The sequence below is a fragment of the Coregonus clupeaformis genome, chromosome 1 (assembly GCF_020615455.1).
Source record: "Coregonus clupeaformis isolate EN_2021a chromosome 1, ASM2061545v1, whole genome shotgun sequence".
Lineage (NCBI taxonomy): Eukaryota > Metazoa > Chordata > Actinopteri > Salmoniformes > Salmonidae > Coregonus > Coregonus clupeaformis.
Window position 1 is genome coordinate 85367008 of NC_059192.1, and position 18559 is coordinate 85385566.

Consider the following 18559-nt stretch of genomic DNA (forward strand, 5'->3'; position numbering starts at 1 on the left):
ATAAATTCCCTGTCTTAGGTCAGTTACGATCACCACATTATTTTAACAATGTGAAATGTCAGAATAATAGTAGAGAGAATTATTTATTTAAGCTTTTATTTATGTCATTACATTCCCAGTGGGTCAGAAGGCGAGCAGCCTCTAGTAAACACTCAATTAGTATTTGGTAGCATTGTCTATAAATTGTTTAATTTGGGTCAAATGTTTCGGGTAGCCTTCCACAAGCTTCCCAGAAAAAGTTGGGTAAATTTTGTCCCATTCCTCCTGACAGAGCTGGTGTAACTGAGTCAGGTTTGTAGGCCTTCTTGCTCGCACATGCTTTTTCAGTTCTGCCCACAAATGTTCTATAGGATTGAGGTCAGGTCTTTGTGATGGCCACTCCAATACCTTGACTTTGTTGTCCTTAAGCCATTTTGCCACAACTTTGGAAGTATGCTTGGGGTCATTGTCCATTTGGAAGACCCATTTGCGACCAAACTTCCTGACTGATGTCTTGAGATGTTGCTTCAATGTATCCACATAATTTTCCTTCCTCATGATGCCATCTATTTTGTGAAGTGCACCAGTCACTCCTGCAGCAAAGCACCCCCACAGCATGATGCTGCCACCCCCGTGCTTCACGGTTGGGATGGTATTCTTTGGCTTGCAAGCCACCCCCTTTTTCCTCCAAACATAACGATGGTCATTATGGCCAAACAGTTCTATTTTTGATTCATCAAACCAGACGACATTTCTCCAAAAAGTACGATCTTAGTCCCCATGTGCAGTTACAAACCGTAGTCTGGCTTTTTTATGGTGGTTTTGGAGCAGTGGCTTCTTCCTTGCTGAGCGGCCTTTCAGGTTATGTCGATATAGGACTCGTTTTACTGTGGATATAGATACTTTTGTACCTGTTTCCTCCAGCATCTTCACAAGGTCCTTTGCTGTTGTTCTGGGATTGATTTGCACTTTTCGCACCAAAGTACATTCATCTCTAGGAGACAGAATGCGTCTCCTTCCTGAGCAGTATGACGGCTGTGTGGTCCTATGGTGTTTATACTTGCGTACTATTGTTTGTACAGATGAACCTGGTACCTTCAGGCGCTTGGAAATTGCTCCCAAGGATGAACCAAACTTGTGGAGGTCTACAATTATTTTTCGGAGGTCTTGGCTGATTTCTTTTGATTTTCCCATGATGTCAAGCAAAGAGGCACTGAGTTTGAAGGTAGGCCTTGAAATACATCCACAGGTACACCTCCAATATCAGAAACTTCTAAAGCCATGACATCATTTTCTGGAATTTTCCAAGCTGTTTAAAGGCACAGTCAACTAGGTGTATGTAAACTTCTGACCCACTGGAATTGTGATATGGTGAATTATAAGTGAAATAATCTGTCTGTAAACAATTGTTGGAAGAATTACTTGTGTCATGCACAAAGTAGATGTCCTAACCGACTTGCCAAAATGATAGTTTGTTAAAAAGAAATTTGTGGAGTGGTTGAAGAAATTAGTTTTAATGACTCCAACCTAAGTGTATAAAAACTTCTGACTTCAACTGTATATACACTACCATTCAAAAGTTTGGGGTCACTTAGAAATGTCCTCGTTTTTCCATGAAAACATACACGAAATGAGTTTGAATTGGAAATATAGCAAAATGCATAGGAAATGTAGTCATTGACAACGTTAGAAATAATGATTTCTAATTGAAATAATAATTGTGTCCTTCAAACTTTCCTTTCGTCAAAGAATCCTCCATTTGCAGCAATTACAGCCTTGCAGACCTTTGGCATTCTAGTTGTCAATTTGTTGAGGTAATCTGAAGAGATTTCACCCCATGCTTCCTGAAGCACCTCCCACAAGTTGGATTGGCTTGATGGGCACTTCTTACGTACCATACGGTCAAGCTGCTCCCACAACAGTTCAATAGGGTTGAGATCCGGTGACTGTGTTGGCCACTCCATTATAGACAGAATACCAGCTGACTGCTTCTTCCCTAAATAGTTATTGCATAGTTTGGAGCTGTGCTTTGGGTCATTGTCCTGTTGTAGGAGGAAATTGGCTCCAATCAAGCGCCGTCCACAAGGTATGGCATGGCGTTGCAAAATGGAGTGATAACCTTCCATCTTCAAGATCCCTTTTACCCTGTACAAATCTCCCACTTTACCACCACCAAAGCACCCCCAGACCATCACATTGCCTCCACCATGCTTGACAGATGGCATCAAGCACACCTCCAGCATCTTTTCATTTGGTCTGCTTCTCACAAATGTTATTCTTTGTGATCCGAACACCTCAAACTTCGATTCGTGTCCATAACACTTGTTTCCAATCTTCCTCTGTCCAGTGTCTGTGTTATTTTGCCCATCTTAATCTTTTCTTTTTATTGGCCAGTCTGAGGTATGGCTTTTTTTTTGCAACTCTGCCTAGAAGGTCAGCATCCCGGAGTCGCCTCTTCACTGTTGACGTTGAGACTGGTGTTTTGTGGGTACTATTTAATGAAGCTGCCAGTTGAGGACCTGTGAGGCATCTGTTTCTCAAACTAGACAATAATGTATTTGTCCTCTTGCTCAGTTGTGCACCGGGGCCTCCCACTCCTCTTTCTATTCTGGTTAGAGCAAGTTTGCGCTGCTCTGTGAAGGGAGTAGTACACAGCGTTTTACGAGATCTTCAGTTTCTTGGCAATTTCTCACATGGAATAGCCTTCATTTCTCAGAACAAGAATAGACTGACTAGTTTCAGAAGAAAGTTATTTGTTTCTGGCCACGTTGAGCCTGTAATCGAACCCACAATTGCTGATGCTCCAGATACTCAACTAGTCTCAAGAAGGCCAGTTTTATTGCTTCTTTAATCAGCACAACAGTTTTCAGCTGTGCTAACATACAGTGGGGAAAAAAGTATTTAGTCAGCCACCAATTGTGCAAGTTCTCCCACTTAAAAAGATGAGAGAGGACTGTAATTTTCATCATAGCTACACGTCAACTATGACAGACAAATTGAGCAAAAGAAATCCAGAAAATCACATTGTAGGATTTTTAATGAAATTATTTGCAAATTATGGTGGAAAGTAAGTATTTGGTCACCTACAAACAAGCAAGATTTCTGGCTCTCACAGACCTGTAACTTCTTCTTTAAGAGGCTCCTCTGTCCTCCACTCGTTACCTGTATTAATGGCACCTGTTTGAACTTGTTATCAGTATAAAAGACACCTGTTCACAACCTCAAACAGTCACACTCCAAACTCCACTATGGCCAAGACCAAAGAGCTGTCAAAGGACACCAGAAACAAAATTGTAGACCTGCACCAGGCTGGGAAGACTGAATCTGCAATAGGTAAACAGCTTGGTTTGAAGAAATCAACTGTGGGAGCAATTATTAGGAAATGGAAGACATACAAGACCACTGATAATCTCCCCTCGATCTGGGGCTCCACGCAAGATCTCACCCCGTGGGGTCAAAATGATCACAAGAACGGTGAGCAAAAATCCCAGAACCACACGGGGGGACCTAGCGAATGACCTGCAGAGAGCTGGGACCAAAGTAACAAAGCCTACCATCAGTAACACACTACGCCGCCAGGGACTCAAATCCTGCAGTGCCAGACGTGTCCCCCTGCTTAAGCCAGTACATGTCCAGGCCCATCTGAAGTTTGCTAGAGTGCATTTGGATGATCCAGAAGAGGATTGGGAGAATGTCATATGGTCAGATGAAACCAAAATATAACTTTTTGGTAAAAACTCAACTCGTCGTGTTTGGAGGACAAAGAATGCGGAGTTGCATCCAAAGAACACCATACCTACTGTGAAGCATGGGGGTGGAAACATCATGCTTTGGGGCTGTTTTTCTGCAAAGGGACCAGGACGACTGATCTGTGTAAAGGAAAGAATGAATGGGGCCATGTATCGTGAGATTGTGAGTGAAAACCTCCTTCCATCAGCAAGGGCATTGAAGATGAAACGTGGCTGGGTCTTTCAGCATGACATTGATCCCAAACACACCGCCTGGGCAACGAAGGAGTGGCTTCGTAAGAAGCATTTCAAGGTCCTGGAGTGGCCTAGCCAGCCTCCAGATCTCAACCCCATAGAAAATCTTTGGAGGGAGTTGAAAGTCCGTGTTGCCCAGCGACAGCCCCAAAACATCACTGCTCTAGAGGAGATCTGCATGGAGGAATGGGCCAAAATACCAGCAACAGTGTGTGAAAACCTTGTGAAGACTTACAGAAAACGTTTGACCTGTGTCATTGCCAACAAAGGGTATATAACAAAGTATTGAGAAACTTTTGTTATTGACCAAATACTTATTTTCCACCATAATTTGCAAATAAATTCATAAAAAATCCTACAATGTGATTTTCTGGATTTATTTTTCTCATTTTGTCTGTCATAGTTGACGTGTACTTATGATGAAAATTACAGGCCTCTCTCATCTTTTTAAGTGGGAGAACTTGCACAATTGGTGGCTGACTAAATACTTTTTTCCCCCACTGTATTCCATTACAAATCAGCCTTTTCCAGCTACAATAGCCATTTACAACATTAACAATGTCTACACTTTATTTCTGATCAATTTAATGTTATTTTAATGGACAAAAAAATTGCTTTTCTTTCGAAAACAAGGACATTTCTAAGTGACCCCAAACATTTGAACGGTAGTGTATATAATATTTGTTCATACATTTTCGGATGGAAAAACGCTTTCAGTGTAAACTTAAACGACTACAACCAGATATAAAGTATGTAGAAAAGATAATGGACCTAAATATTTTTTTGGGGTATAATCTTTGAACTAAAAACCACAAAAATAAAAGCTAGACAGTCAGGGAGAATTGAAAATTTAAAAAACAATTAATTTAGCAGTATATATTTTGTTATTTTGTTTGGGCAAAAGAACACAGCATTAGCCATGGCAAAATGCATAGAATTGCAGGAAATCTACTTTAAAACTATCCCCCAAAAATAACAGCTGCATGGAAAATGTGTAGAATAGCAGGAAATTGGTTTAATAATTTCAATAATTTCTCTACACCGCCAAGATTGGGGCCTCAAGTTTTATTTATTTAACTGCACTGACAGGCCAACTGCGTCCCTGGCACGCCCCCTACCACCCCCACCACCTAAGCCCCATTTAAATTCAGTGGAGGCTGCTGAGGGGAGGACGGCTTATAATAATGGCTGGAATGGAGTACATGGAAACCACACGTTTGATACCATTCCATTTATTCCGTTCCATCCATTACTATGAGCCGTCCTCCCTTCAGCAGCCTCCACTGCCGTGGACATATGTCATACACTCTCAAAATCATTGCATTCATAACTCAATGTGCTCAATGTTAAGCAATGGAATCGTTTAGTGTTTGACTGATCAAATGTACAGCTTACAGTTGGACTGGGAGTAGTAAGCTCAGCTGACCTTTGCGTACGCAGAAGGAGATGTTCTTGGTGGCTACCATCCTCTTCTTCTTGAGAGAGATGCCTTCCCGTTGACATTTATACTGCTTCCTCAAGTTACTCACCACCACTACTGGTTTCTGGGGGGGTGCACACAAGATAGATTATTAGATGACCTGATGACAGTTAATAGATATTCTGAGGAAACCGTCAAAACATGGCAAATCCCCTTTCAAAGATGGGACCCGTCTTCCACAGAGATCAAGGTGTGAATACAAAAAGCACTTAACACACACACCTCGTGATCATCACACACACACACACCTCCTCACAGCACTGGCAGGTGAGGGCCTCCTTCACCCGAGCCTTTTCCATCTGAACATCCTCATCCTCGTTGATCCCCTCCTCCGGGTTACGCTCCACTTTAGCCTTAGTCTTGGAAGAGATCCTTCAGGGGAAAGACAATGGTAATATTCAGTTTCATAGTCTCATGTTACCATACTTCCAAGTCTCATTCAACACAAGGAAGCCTGGAATAGAGGCTAGGTGGCGTATTATGATGACTTAAAGGTCCAATGCAGCCGTTGTTATCTCAAAATCAAATCATCAAGTACCATACTGTGATTGTTTTAAATTGAAATGGTCAGAAAGAAACAACAATAGCTTATTTTTAGTTTTTTTGGACAAAGTTTTAACTTCCTTTGTCATTTTTTTGTTGGGGGGTTACAGGTACAATATTCATGTACATTTACACACTTTTAGTTTATACTCATGTACCGTAAGCTGCCACTCCCAAAAAAATTATGAATGATCATATTGACCACACATGATTTCGTAATAATAAAATTGGTATGTAAAGAAAAGACAAACAAAAAGAGGGGGCCTACAGAATGCCACAGATGTCTCAAGTTTTGAGGGAGCGTGCGATTGGCATGCTGACTGCAAGACTGTCCACCAGAGCTGTTGCCAGAGAATTTAGTGTTAATTTCTTTAGCGTAAGCCCCCTCCAACGTCATTTTAGAGAATTTGGCAGTACGTCCAACACCGCAGACCACGTGTAAGCACGCCAGCCCAGGACCTCCACATCCGGCTTCTTTACCTGCGGGATCGTCTGAGACCAGCCACCCGGACAGCTGATGAAACTGTGGGTTTGCACAATCAAATAATTTCTGCACAAACTGTCAGAAACCATCTCAGGGTAGCTCATCTGCGTCAAGAGTATGTGAGCGGAGCAGAGCTGGAGCAAAGCGTGCCCAATTTGACTGGAGCGTGGAGCGAGATTCCCAAAGTCTGGAGCTCCACATTTCGCTCCAGTAGCGCTCACTTCACGAGCTCAGGGCATACCCGCCCCAGCATACATTTGTAGTCTACTTATGTGCTGCTATAACCCCTTGCTTTAGCTACTGTCATGGAGTTCGCTAAATATTTTCATAAAGAAACTGATAAAACACACAGGTGCTAAATCAAGGTGACTTACAAAGATGAGGACCAAGAGGGAGTGCCATGATGTAGTGTCCACAACTAAAGAATAATTGTGGAATCTGAAAAGACACGTATCCCAAAAGCATGCTACATGCACATGCTAAACGAAAGGAACGAGGTGGGTAGATAACGAAGTGTGTCATTGTAGCAAAGTATTTATAAACTAAAATCCAATCTCTTAAACGTTTAGATCATTTTCATTCTATTATCTATACAATCGTCCATAATTGATTTTGGCCCAATAGGCCTGGCGTATTCCCACGTTCAAGGAGCTTTCCGTTTTGATTGGGTTATTTTGCCTAAAAACCTTTAGGCCTACCTACAGAAAAATAAAACAACAACTCTGCATCTCTGCCCAGCCTGGCAAGAGTGGCCAAAAGGGTGTTTAGCATCCCCAGTGGCTCTGCAAGTGTGGAGAGGATATTCTCCGCTGCTGACCGGCTCTCCAGGCACCATCGCATGAGCCTGAAGCCACAAACTGGTTTCTAAGAATGAATTCAAAGGTACGAATAAGTCATTTTTAATTTAATGTGTATTTATTCTAAGTAAGTCACAGCCTATATGTTTAAGTTATAGACTATAATGATTTAATACAACGAAATGTTGTTTAAATGCTGAGGGTTATATGTCCCTACCAGCCTATTGTGTTGCACCCGCAAATGCTTCAAATGCTTAGTTTGCTTCAAATTGGTAGGTCCAGGTAGTCACAAAAATAGATGAGTGTTGGTTAAATTGTGATTTTAATAAATGGAGCGAATTTAGAGAGGCAGTTTTCTTTCCTGTGAGCGCGGAGCAGTAGGAAAGGACATGGAGCGAGATTTCCAACCGCTCAACTCTGCTCACAAGCTCTGATCTGCGTGCTCGTTGTCCTCACCAGGGTGTTGACCTGACTGCAGTTCGGCGTCATAACCGACTTCAGTGGGCAAATGCTCACCTTCGATGCCACTGGCACACTGGAGAAGATTGCTCTTCACGGATGAATACCGATTTGAACTGTACCGGGCAGATGGCAGACGCCATGGCATCATGAGGGCGAGCGGTTTTCTAATATCAACGCACGCCCCTACCTTTTTTTTAACGGTATCTGTGACCAACAGATGCATATTTGTATTCCCAGTGATGTGAAATCCATAGATTAGGGCCTAAGTAATTTATTTCAATTGATTGATTTCCTTATATCAACTGTTGCATGTTGCGTTTATATTTTTGTTCAGTATATATATATATATTTTTTTTATATGTATATATTGGGCTTTATAGATTGTTTATATGTACAGTGTCTTCAGAAAGTATTCAAATCCCTTGACTTTTTCCAAATCTTATTGTGTTACAGCCTGAATTTAAAATGGATTAAATTGAGATTTTTGTCACTGGCCTACACACAATAACCCATAATGTCAAAGTGGAATGTTTTTCTAAAGTTTTACAAATTAATTCAAAATGAAAAGCTGAAATGTCTTCAGTCAATAAGTACTCAACCCCTTTGTTACGGCAAGCCTAAATAAGTTCAGGTGTAAACATTTGCTTAACAAGTCACATAATAAATTGCATAGACACTCTGTGTGCACTAGAAAATACTAGACGAACACCTGGTTCAGTCTGCTTTCCACCAGACACTGCGAGATTAATTCACCTTTCAGCAGGGCAATAACCTAAATCACAAGGCCAAATCTACACTGGAGTTTCTTACCATGAAGACAGTAAATGTTCCTGAGTGGCCGAGTTACAGTTTTGACTTAAATCTACTTGAAGATCTATGGCAAGACCTGAAAATGGTTGTGTAGCAATGATCAACAACCAATTTGACAGAGCTTGAAGAATTTTGAAAAGAATAATTGGCAAATGTCGCACAATCCAGGTGTGGAAATCTCTTAGAGACTTACCCAGGAAGACTCACAGCTGTAACTGCTGCCAAAGGTGATTCTACAAAGTATTGACCCAGGGGTGTGAATACTTATATAAATTACATAATTCTGTATTTCATTTTCAATAAATTAGCAAACATTTCTGAAAACATGTTTTCACTTTGTCATTATGGGGTATTGTGTGTAGATGGGTGATAAAAAAATAATTGTAATCCATTTTGATTTCAGGCTGCAACACAACAAAATGTGGAATAAGTCAAGGGGTATGAATACTTTCTGAAGGCACTGTATGAGTTGGGCTTTAGCTGAGATTATTCTTTACAGAGTCAAGTATATTTGTCCAGGCCTCAATCGTTCCTTGACTAGCACCATTCAGTCTCACTGTCGATAATTCTTATGCTATAACTTCTAAAAGTAACTGTATCCACTGGCGAATTGGGAGAGAGTGGGGTGATTGCCAACATATTTTTTGTAGCTGCCTGCCAGTAGTAATCATCTCTGATTGATTGACCCATCAGAGTCTAAGCCCTGTCTAAGTCGGGGGAGGGGGGTTCTACTAAGCTACAGTTGAAGTCGGAAGTTTACATACACCTTAGCCAAATACATTTAAATTCAGTTTTTCACAATTCCTGACATTTAATCCTAGTAAAAAATCACTGTCTTAGGTCAGTTAGGATCACCACTTTATTTAAAGAATGTGAAATGTCAGAATAATAGTAGAGAGAATGATTTATTTTAGCTTTTATTTATTTCATCACATTCCCAGTGGGTCAGAAGTTTACATACACTCAATTAGTATTTGGTAGCATTGCTTTTAAATTGTTTAACTTGGGTCAAACGTTTCGGGTAGCCTTCCACAAGCTTCCCACGATATGTTGGGTGAATTCTGGCCCATTCCTCCTGACAGAGCTGGTGTAACTGAGTCAGGTTTGTAGGCCGCCTTGCTCGCACACGCCTTTTCAGTTCTGCCCACAAATGTTCTATAGGATTGAGATAAGGGCTTTGTGATGGCCACTCCAATACCTTGACTTTGTTGTCCTTAAGCCATTTTGCCACAACTTTGGAAGTATGCCTGGGGTCATTGTCCATTTGGAAGACCCATTTGCGACCAAGCTTTAACTTCCTGACTGATGTTTTGAGAAGTTGCTTCAATATATCCACATAATTTTCCTTCCTCATGATGCCATCTATTTTGTGAAGTGCACCAGTCTCTCCTGCAGCAAAGCACCCCCACAGCATGATGCTGCCACCCCGTGCTTCACAGCCCCTCCTTTTTCCTCCAAACATAACGATGGTCATTATGGCCAAACAGTTCTATTTTTGTTTCATCAGACCAGAGGACATTTCTCCAAAAAGTACGATCTTTGTCCCCATGTGCAGTTGCAAACCGTAGTCTGACTTTTTTATGGCGGTTTTGGAGCAGTGGCTTCTTCCTTGCTGAGCGGCCTTTCAGGTTATGTCGATATAGGACTCGTTTTACTGTGGATATAGATACTTTTGTACCTGTTTCCTCCAGCATCTTCACAAGGTCCTTTGCTGTTGTTCTGGGATTGATTTGCACTTTTCGCACCAAAGTACGTTCATCTCTAGGAGACAGAACGCGTTTCCTTCTTGAGCGATATGACGGCTGCATGGTCCCATGGTGTTTATACATGCGTACTATTGTTTGTACAGATGAACGTGGTACCTTCAGGCATTTGGTAATTGCTCCCAAGGATGAACAAGACTTGTGGAGGTCAACAATCTTTTTTCTGAGGTCTTGGCTGATTTCTTTTGATTTTCCCATGATGTCAAGCAAAGTGGCACTGAGTTTGAAGGTAGGCCTTGAAATACATCCACAGGTACACCTCCAATTGACTAAAATGATGTCAATTAGATGCCTATCAGAAGCTTTTAAAGCCATGACATCATTTTCTGGAATTTTCCAAGCTGTTTAAAGGCACAGTTAACTTAGTGTATGTAAACTTCTTACCCACTGGAATTGTGATACAGTGAATTATAAGTGAAATAATCTGTCTGTAAACAATTGTTGGAAAAATCTCTTGTGTCATACACAAAGTACATGTCCTAACCGACTTGCCAAAACTATAGTTTGTTAACAAGAAATTTGTGGAGTGGTTGAAAAACAGTTTTAATGACTCCAACCTAAGTGTATGTAAACTTCCGACTTCAACTGTATATGCAATTGTTTTAAGGTCACACCAAGGATCATTTAGCTATTTGATTTTGAATTTGAAGACCCCTTGAAGTATTAAAAAAAATATAGAAAAACATTATTTGATTAAAAACTATTTTTGGCCTTACTGCTATTAGCCCATACAAATGCATTGAATAACAGATTCTCTACATGGAACAACAGATAGTCCCCAAAAAATATTAAAAGGAAGTTTGTTCTGAAGTGTCTCTCCTATATCTGAGAGATATATGAAAGATCAGGAAACATTTATTATTATAATGTATTTAACCCCTTATTTTTTGGCATTAAACAGTCTCCATATATACTTCCATTCATTTTTTCAACCGGTACCAGGGGACCTTCAGACGAGTCTTGTAAGGCCTGTGGGGGTCCTAGTGTACTCCAACACAGTGTCGGTGTTGGTCAAAGGTCCATTTGATACTCGTGGTGGCAGAGGAGCTTTCGACATTGTGTCTGAGAGACAGTTATTATGTATTTGTCTCTCTCTCTGTAATTCAAATGATCTCTCCCTTGCACTCTCCCTTTCTTTCTCTCTTCCTCTTTCTTCTCCCCCCTCTCCCTCTGTCTGGTATTGTTCCTGGTCTTCCTAGCTGCTGTGCTGGTGTTGTCTTTGGCTACGGGGAACATCCAGATCCACGCTCCAGAACGCCAGTTTGTCCCTATCTACCTGCTGAGACCGAACCAGGCCCCCCGGAAATACACCACCAGTCTACTGGTCCAGAACTCATCAGGTACGTCAGCCAATCAGTCAGGAAATACACCACCAGTCTACTGGTCCAGTTACATTGTTTTTCAATTTTGCGCCAAATAGAAACTGTGTGAGCAATAATAGGACCAAAGCGTAGTTGACATTGTTTATGGGATAAATCAGTGAAGACCACCTCTTCCAGGGCAATAGGAGACACCATATTACGCTGTTTAAGGGATATATCAGTGAAGGCCACCTCTTCCAGGGCAATAGGAGACACCATATTACGTTGTTTAAGGGATATCTCAGTGAAGACCACCTCTTCCAGGGCAATAGGAGACACCATATTACGTTGTTTAAGGGATAAATCAGTGAAGACCACCTCTTCCAGGGCAATAGGAGACACCATATTACATTGTTTAAGGGATATATCAGTGAAGACCACCTCTTCCAGGGCAATAGGAGACACCATGTTACATTGTTTAAGGGATATATCAGTGAAGACCACCTCTTCCAGGGGGAATGCTTGCAAGCCGAAGAACACCATCGCAACCGTGAAGCACCGGGGTGGCAGCATCATGCTGTGGGGGTGCTTTGCTGCAGGAGGGACAGGTGCACTTTACAAAATAGATGGCATCATGAGGAAGGAAAATTATGTGGATATATTGAAGCAACATCTCATGACATCAGTCAGGAAGTTAAAGCTTGGTCGCAAATGGGTCTTCCAAATGGACAATGACCCCAAGCATACTTCCAAAGTTGTGGCAAAATGGCTTAAGGACAACAAAGTCAAAGTATTGGAGTGGCCATCACAAAGCCCTGACCTCAATCCTATAGAACATTTGTGGGCAGAACTGAAAAAGCGTGTGCGAGCAAGAAGGCTTACAAACCTGACTCAGTTACACCAGCTCTGTCAGGAGGAATGGGCCAAAATTCACCCAACTTATTGTGGGAAGCTTGTGGAAGGCTACCCGAAACGTTTGACCCAAGTTAAACAATTTAAAGGCAATGCTACCAAATACTAATTGGGTGTATGTAAACTTCTGACCCACTGGGAATGTGATGAAATAAATAAAAGCTGAAATAAATCATTCTCTCTATTATTCTGACATTTCACATTCTTAAAATAAAGTGGTGATCCTAACTGACCTAAGACAGGGATTTCTTACTAGGATTAAATGTCAGGAATTGTGAAAAACTGAGTTTAAATGTATTTGGCTAAGGTGTATGTAAACTTCCGACTTCAACTGTAGATAAAGTAAGATATCATCGGCGTATAATGAGATGACGTGATCCGTAGAATTGAGAGATATTGGTGTAATTTCTTTCAATTGTCGAACTGAGGGCCAGGGGCTCCATATACAATAAAAATAGCTGAGGTGAGATGGGATCACCTTGCCTGCTACTTCTAGTTATTCTGAACAGAACAGAGCAGGTATTGCCTGTTATTACTATGGCTGAGGGATTGGCATATAGAATTTTTATCATATTTTCCAAAATGTGGTCCTCTGTAGCTCAGCTGGTAGAGCACGGCGCTTGTAACGCTAAGGTAGTGGGTTCGATCCCCGGGACCACCCATACACAAAAAAATTAAAATTATAATAATAATAATAATAAAAAATGTATGCAGCATGACTGTAAGTCACTTTGGATAAAAGCGTCTGCTAAATGGCATATTAATAATATTAATAATAATTAATAATAATTAATAATATTAATAAAACTGACCAAAGATAGGACGATTCTAATCTATCAAAAGCTTTACATTTACATTTACATTTTAGTCATTTAGCAGACGCTCTTATCCAGAGCGACTTACAGTTAGTGAATACATCTTTTTTTTTTTTTATACTGGCCCCCCGTGGGAATCGAACCCACAACCCTGGCGTTGCAAACGCCATGCTCTATCAACTGAGCTACATCCCTGCCGGCCATTCCCTCCCCTACCCTGGACGACGCTGGGCCAATTGTGCGCCGCCCATGAGTCTCCCGGTCGCGGCCGGCTGCGACAGAGCCTGGATTCGAACCAGGATCTCTAGTGGCACAGTTAGCACTGAGATGCAGTGCCTTAGACCACTGCGCCACTCAGGAGTACTGAGATAGAACTGCCCAAGGAACTGCCCAAGGAGCTTTGGTTTCTGAGGATACTGTATGTAATAAGATACTGTGTGTAATAGATGACGGAGGTTATCTGAGGATGTACCAATTTGGGTAAGTAAGTTTCGAGAGGGGATGACAGAATTTTAGAAAATAGTTTAATATCTGTTTTTATCAAAGATAGGGGGTGATAGTGAGAGCACTGGGTGGTGTCCTTTTCTTTTTTTAATAAAAGCAAAATTAGTGCTGTATTTATATCCCTTCCAAATTAACCTTTGTGAACGGCTGTGTTAATCATTTCAGCCAGTTTGTACAAATGGTTCTCTATTCTACTGTATGTGAGTCCTTTTTTTGACTGCACTGGGCCTTTAACTATGACTTTAGTTGTGTGATATTTTTTATCAACATTCTCTCCCTATTCATTGACCCTCTGAGTAGCCCTGCCCCCCCTCTTCTCTCCTCCCTTACCTGCAGAACTGGTCATTCTTCATGGTCCTCCCTCCGTAGCGGATCTCCAACCAGCGCAGCATGAACAGCAGCAGGATGCACTGCAGATAGGGCTGGAGAGAAACAATGTGTGTGATGTGCTGTATGTCTGTCTACGAAAATATTGATATGCTAGCATGCTGTATGAAACAGAAATTATTTCCTAACGGATACAAAGTAATCAACAACAACAACCCCAATCCATGTTACACCCCAACATCTCTGTACTCTGACTCCTATTCCTACTATAATGTCCAGGGCATTTCCTGCTACTTACAGATAGGACGGCAATGAGCAGGTTCTTCCAGAGGAAGTCCTCTTCATAGAGGGAGGGCAGAAAGGTGGCCTTGGTGATAGAGTTAAGGCAGCCCATTAAGGGGTAGAGAGGGTTGAAGAAACATAGTGTATTGTGGAGGATCCTTGTCAGCCCAGGGTTGTCGTTCACAAATGACAGCTGGACGATGGAGGCAGACACCACACACACCTAGTATGCAACAGACCGACACACACACATACACACACACACACACACACACACACACAAAAGAACCGTAAAAAGTAATATAGCTGCTCCCACATTGACACAAATCATGAATCTACTTTCCCTTATGTTTTTTTTCACTATAGAGGAAACTTCATAATAAAGACTACTCACTGGGTTTTAATAACATTGTAAGAATGTTGTGTGAATGTTGTAATAATGTTGTGTGAACGTTGTAAGACTTGTGTGAATATTGTGATAATGTGTGAACATTGTAAAAACGTAAGAATGTTGCGTGAACGTTGTGTGAACATTGTAAGAACATTGTAATAATGTTGTGTGAATGTTGTATAAATGTTGTGTGACAGGGAGGGAAGGTTGTTGTTCTCACCATCATGGAGACCACAGAGAAGAAGTCTCTGTTACTCTGGACGCGTGTGAACATGAAAGACACCACATAGGCGAACAGGATCATAGCTGGACCAAAACCTATCAGACACAGGATCTATAGAAAAGGGGATGGAGAGAAAGAGTCAGTCTGAGGGAGTGTATGTGTGTATTGTTTCTGTGTCTATGTGACTGATCATGGAAGTGTGCGTGTCTAACTGACTGACCACTGCGGTGACGTTGCTGGAGGTGAGCAGGTTGGCAGTATGGAAGGAGAAGAGGATGCTGGTCATGGTGGTCAGTATGAGGTAGTAGAAGGGGATGTCCACCGCAGCCTGACCACACCAGTACGCAGACGGGACCAGGCCAGAGATACGCAGCGTTGAACGGCACTTTATCTAGGACGGAGAAGAGAAAGGAAAAATCTATAAAATCAAACAGTCAATCAATTAATATGGAAAGCATATTCAATTAATGCTTTTGAATGTACAGTAGATCACAAAAGGAGTGCCTGTTTTGTTGTATTGTAGGCTTTCAGTTTCACCGCTATTTTTGTTCAATCAATCACCAATGAGGTCATTTCTGAATCGGGAAAAAACTGAAAGCTCCAGACATTCCTGCATTCGAGCAGTGCCAGACAGTATTCATGGAGTCTGCTATTCCGTGAATCGACTGCTTAGTGCTAACCTCTCTGTCTCGGGTGTGGTCCATGGCGAAGTAGGCAGGCATGCCCGCAGCTAGCATTCCCAGTATGATAGCCTCGATGTAGACCAGAGCATAGGACGTGGCGTCGGGAATTTGCTGAGGAGAAGAACAGAGGGAATGTCAAATTCTTGTAGCATGATGCTCACTCTTTCAGATACCGTTTGTTAATTCGATAGAAAGATTCGATAGATACAGGGATAAAGATACTTTATTGCTTGTGTATGTCTGTAACAAGTTTTAGATATAATTTTACTTCATTTTTCAAGACTATTGCAACTGAACCATCACGGTGTTATTTCCATAATTCATCTCATTGGACTTGACTTACATAGTCGAAGGGCTTGGTCCAGGTGTTGATGTGTTGTGTGCCGTTGAGGCCTCGTAGGATGGCGTTACTGAGGACGTTGACTGTCATGGGCAAAGAGTGGACGGTAGTACTGTTGAACGCTACACTGTATCTAAAACCCTGCATACCAGAGAAAGGAAAAAGTGTCTGTTGTCAATGGTTGTCTGTACGTGTGAGTGTGTGTGGGTGTACTTGCGCAAAGCTATGCTTAACAGAAACCCTATAACCAGACAGAAGAAGAGTCAATCAAGGACTGGGCATTTAAAGTGGCATCAGTGGCCTCTCTATGACTGTGTTTACACAGTCAGCCTTCTGATCTTATGCCCCAATTATTGGCAAAAGAGCTGATTTGATTGGGGGGGGAATCAGAATTGTGCTGCCTGTGTAAAAACATCCTATGTGGCCCTGCACCATAGGCAGACAGCCAGGGTAAACGAGAACCACTCTACTGAAGCACACTACTATCAATTAGGGCACTTGTTGCATAACTAGCCTCAGCCTAAGAGCACTCCATATAGCACTCAATTTAGAACCATTCTCATCATGCATATAACCAGAGGGTAAACCTCTGCTCCGCCCACAGAGAGAGAGAGAGAGAGAGAGAGAGAGAGAATGTCGCCCTTCTCCTGTATAAGAGGGGTTATTATTTTTCACCTTGTTGGATCCGGTGACGTTGATGGCTGCGCTGTGAGGAGCACAGGACATGTAGTCTGTGTTCTTCATCATCTCTACCTTGATGTCCTGAGATTCCAGGTTATGGATGAAGTCGGAGATATCTGAGCCTGCACAGAGAAACAGACCACAGAAGGTCACAGAAGTAGTTCTGTGTGTTTCTAACGAGTGTTTCTACTCTTGTATTCAGCCATTCATATTCTGTGAACAAATGCTGCTAGGAACTCTACTGCTTGGGAAGAGATAGATAGAGAACATACAGTATTTCAGAGCTGTAGTGATGGGAGGAGAACACAGTATTCAAGAGTATCAGTTCACAGTATAGAAGAGAGTATGGACTAACCTGATGAGTTCTGGACCAGTAGACTGGTGGTGTATTTCCTGACTGATTGGCTGACGTACCTGATGAGTTCTGGACCAGTAGACTGGTTGTGTATTTCCTGACTGATTGGCTGACGTACCTGATGAGTTCTGGACCAGTAGACTGGTGGTGTATTTCCTGACTGATTGGCTGACGTACCTGATGAGTTCTGGACCAGTAGACTGGTGGTGTATTTCCGGGGGGCCTGGTTCGGTCTCAGCAGGTAGATAGGGACAAACTGGCGTTCTGGAGCGTGGATCTGGATGTTCCCCGTAGCCAGAGACAACACTAGCACAGCAGCTAGGAAGACCAGGAACAATGCCAGACTGAGAGGGGGAGGGGGAGAGAGCGAGAGCGAGAGAGAGAGAGAGAGAGAGAGAGAGAGAGAGAGAGAGAGAGAGAGAGAGAGAGAGAGAGAGAGAGAGAGAGAGAGAGAGAGAGAGAGAGAGAGAGAGAGAGAGAGAGAGAGAGAGAGAGAGAGAGAGAGAGAGAGAGAGAGAGAGAAATACATAGAGTAACTGTCTCTCAGACACTATGTGGAAAGCTCCTCTGCCACCACAAGTATCAAATTAACCTTTGGCCCACACCGACACTGTGTTGGAGTTCACACCCAGACCAGAACAGTTCCCTGTCCTTCTCATCCCAGACTAACCCGTGTGTAGCCAAAGGCCTTCCTCTCTCTCTACATGTTGAGCATATGGGGAGAGAACTGCTTAACTCCCTATTACCTTGCCTATAGCCTTAGTACAACAACACAGTGTATAAGGTCAATAACGTCATTATAGGTTAGGTAATAGAGAGGTAAGCAGTTCCCTCCCCAGACTCACGTGTAGACAAAGGCCTTCCTCTCTCTCTGCATGTTGAGCATGTGTAGCCAGGCCACGGTGCTGAACTGCTGCCTCCAAAGAGCATGGCCCTGGACCGCCTCTGGCTTGCTGTCAGAGAAGGTCAGTAGTCTTTGGTCAGTGTCGTCCAGAGAGGATGCATCACCATCATCCTCAACCTGCTCCTGGTTGAACACACTGTAGTCTGGAGACGGGAGGGGTGAGAGAGAGGAATATGTTATTAGGCTACTCAACAGGGTCGTACTTTTACGGCACACTGTAGAAAAAGTTTTTGAACAGAAAATGAAAAATACAATTTCTAATTGGACAAGTTCTGGTAGTCATCTCCCTGTTTCAGTCAGTTTTCTTCCGTTCTGTGCCTAATGAATACGACCCAGGTATCATAGTTGTAAGTAGATTGTATCTACTTAATGTAAATATACTTCAGAGATGACATGCTGCTCTAACCCATGTAGACAAAAAGGCTTAGTACCACCCTTACGGAAAAACCACATGAATTTCACGTGATCACATGTGAAGTTAATGTGATAACATGTGACAACATGTGAAGCAAACGTGACAACATGTGAGAACATGATCTC

At 42.2% G+C, this 18559-nt stretch overlaps 1 protein-coding gene across 1 annotated transcript in view; it reads right to left on the reverse strand.

Annotated features, from left to right (window-relative positions):
* Positions 1-18559, reverse strand: part of LOC121575690 (cholesterol transporter ABCA5) — an 87680-nt gene that overhangs the window by 20439 nt on the left and 48682 nt on the right. The window contains exons 18-28 of the mRNA XM_041888966.2: positions 17961-18162; positions 17293-17459; positions 16755-16882; positions 16083-16220; positions 15737-15850; positions 15277-15447; positions 15054-15167; positions 14459-14665; positions 14164-14255; positions 5691-5814; positions 5389-5506 (exon numbers count right to left, since the gene is read on the reverse strand). Of these exons, the coding sequence (XP_041744900.1) occupies positions 5389-5506; positions 5691-5814; positions 14164-14255; positions 14459-14665; positions 15054-15167; positions 15277-15447; positions 15737-15850; positions 16083-16220; positions 16755-16882; positions 17293-17459; positions 17961-18162 (1575 nt within the window). The remainder of the gene's footprint in view (positions 1-5388; positions 5507-5690; positions 5815-14163; positions 14256-14458; positions 14666-15053; positions 15168-15276; positions 15448-15736; positions 15851-16082; positions 16221-16754; positions 16883-17292; positions 17460-17960; positions 18163-18559) is intronic.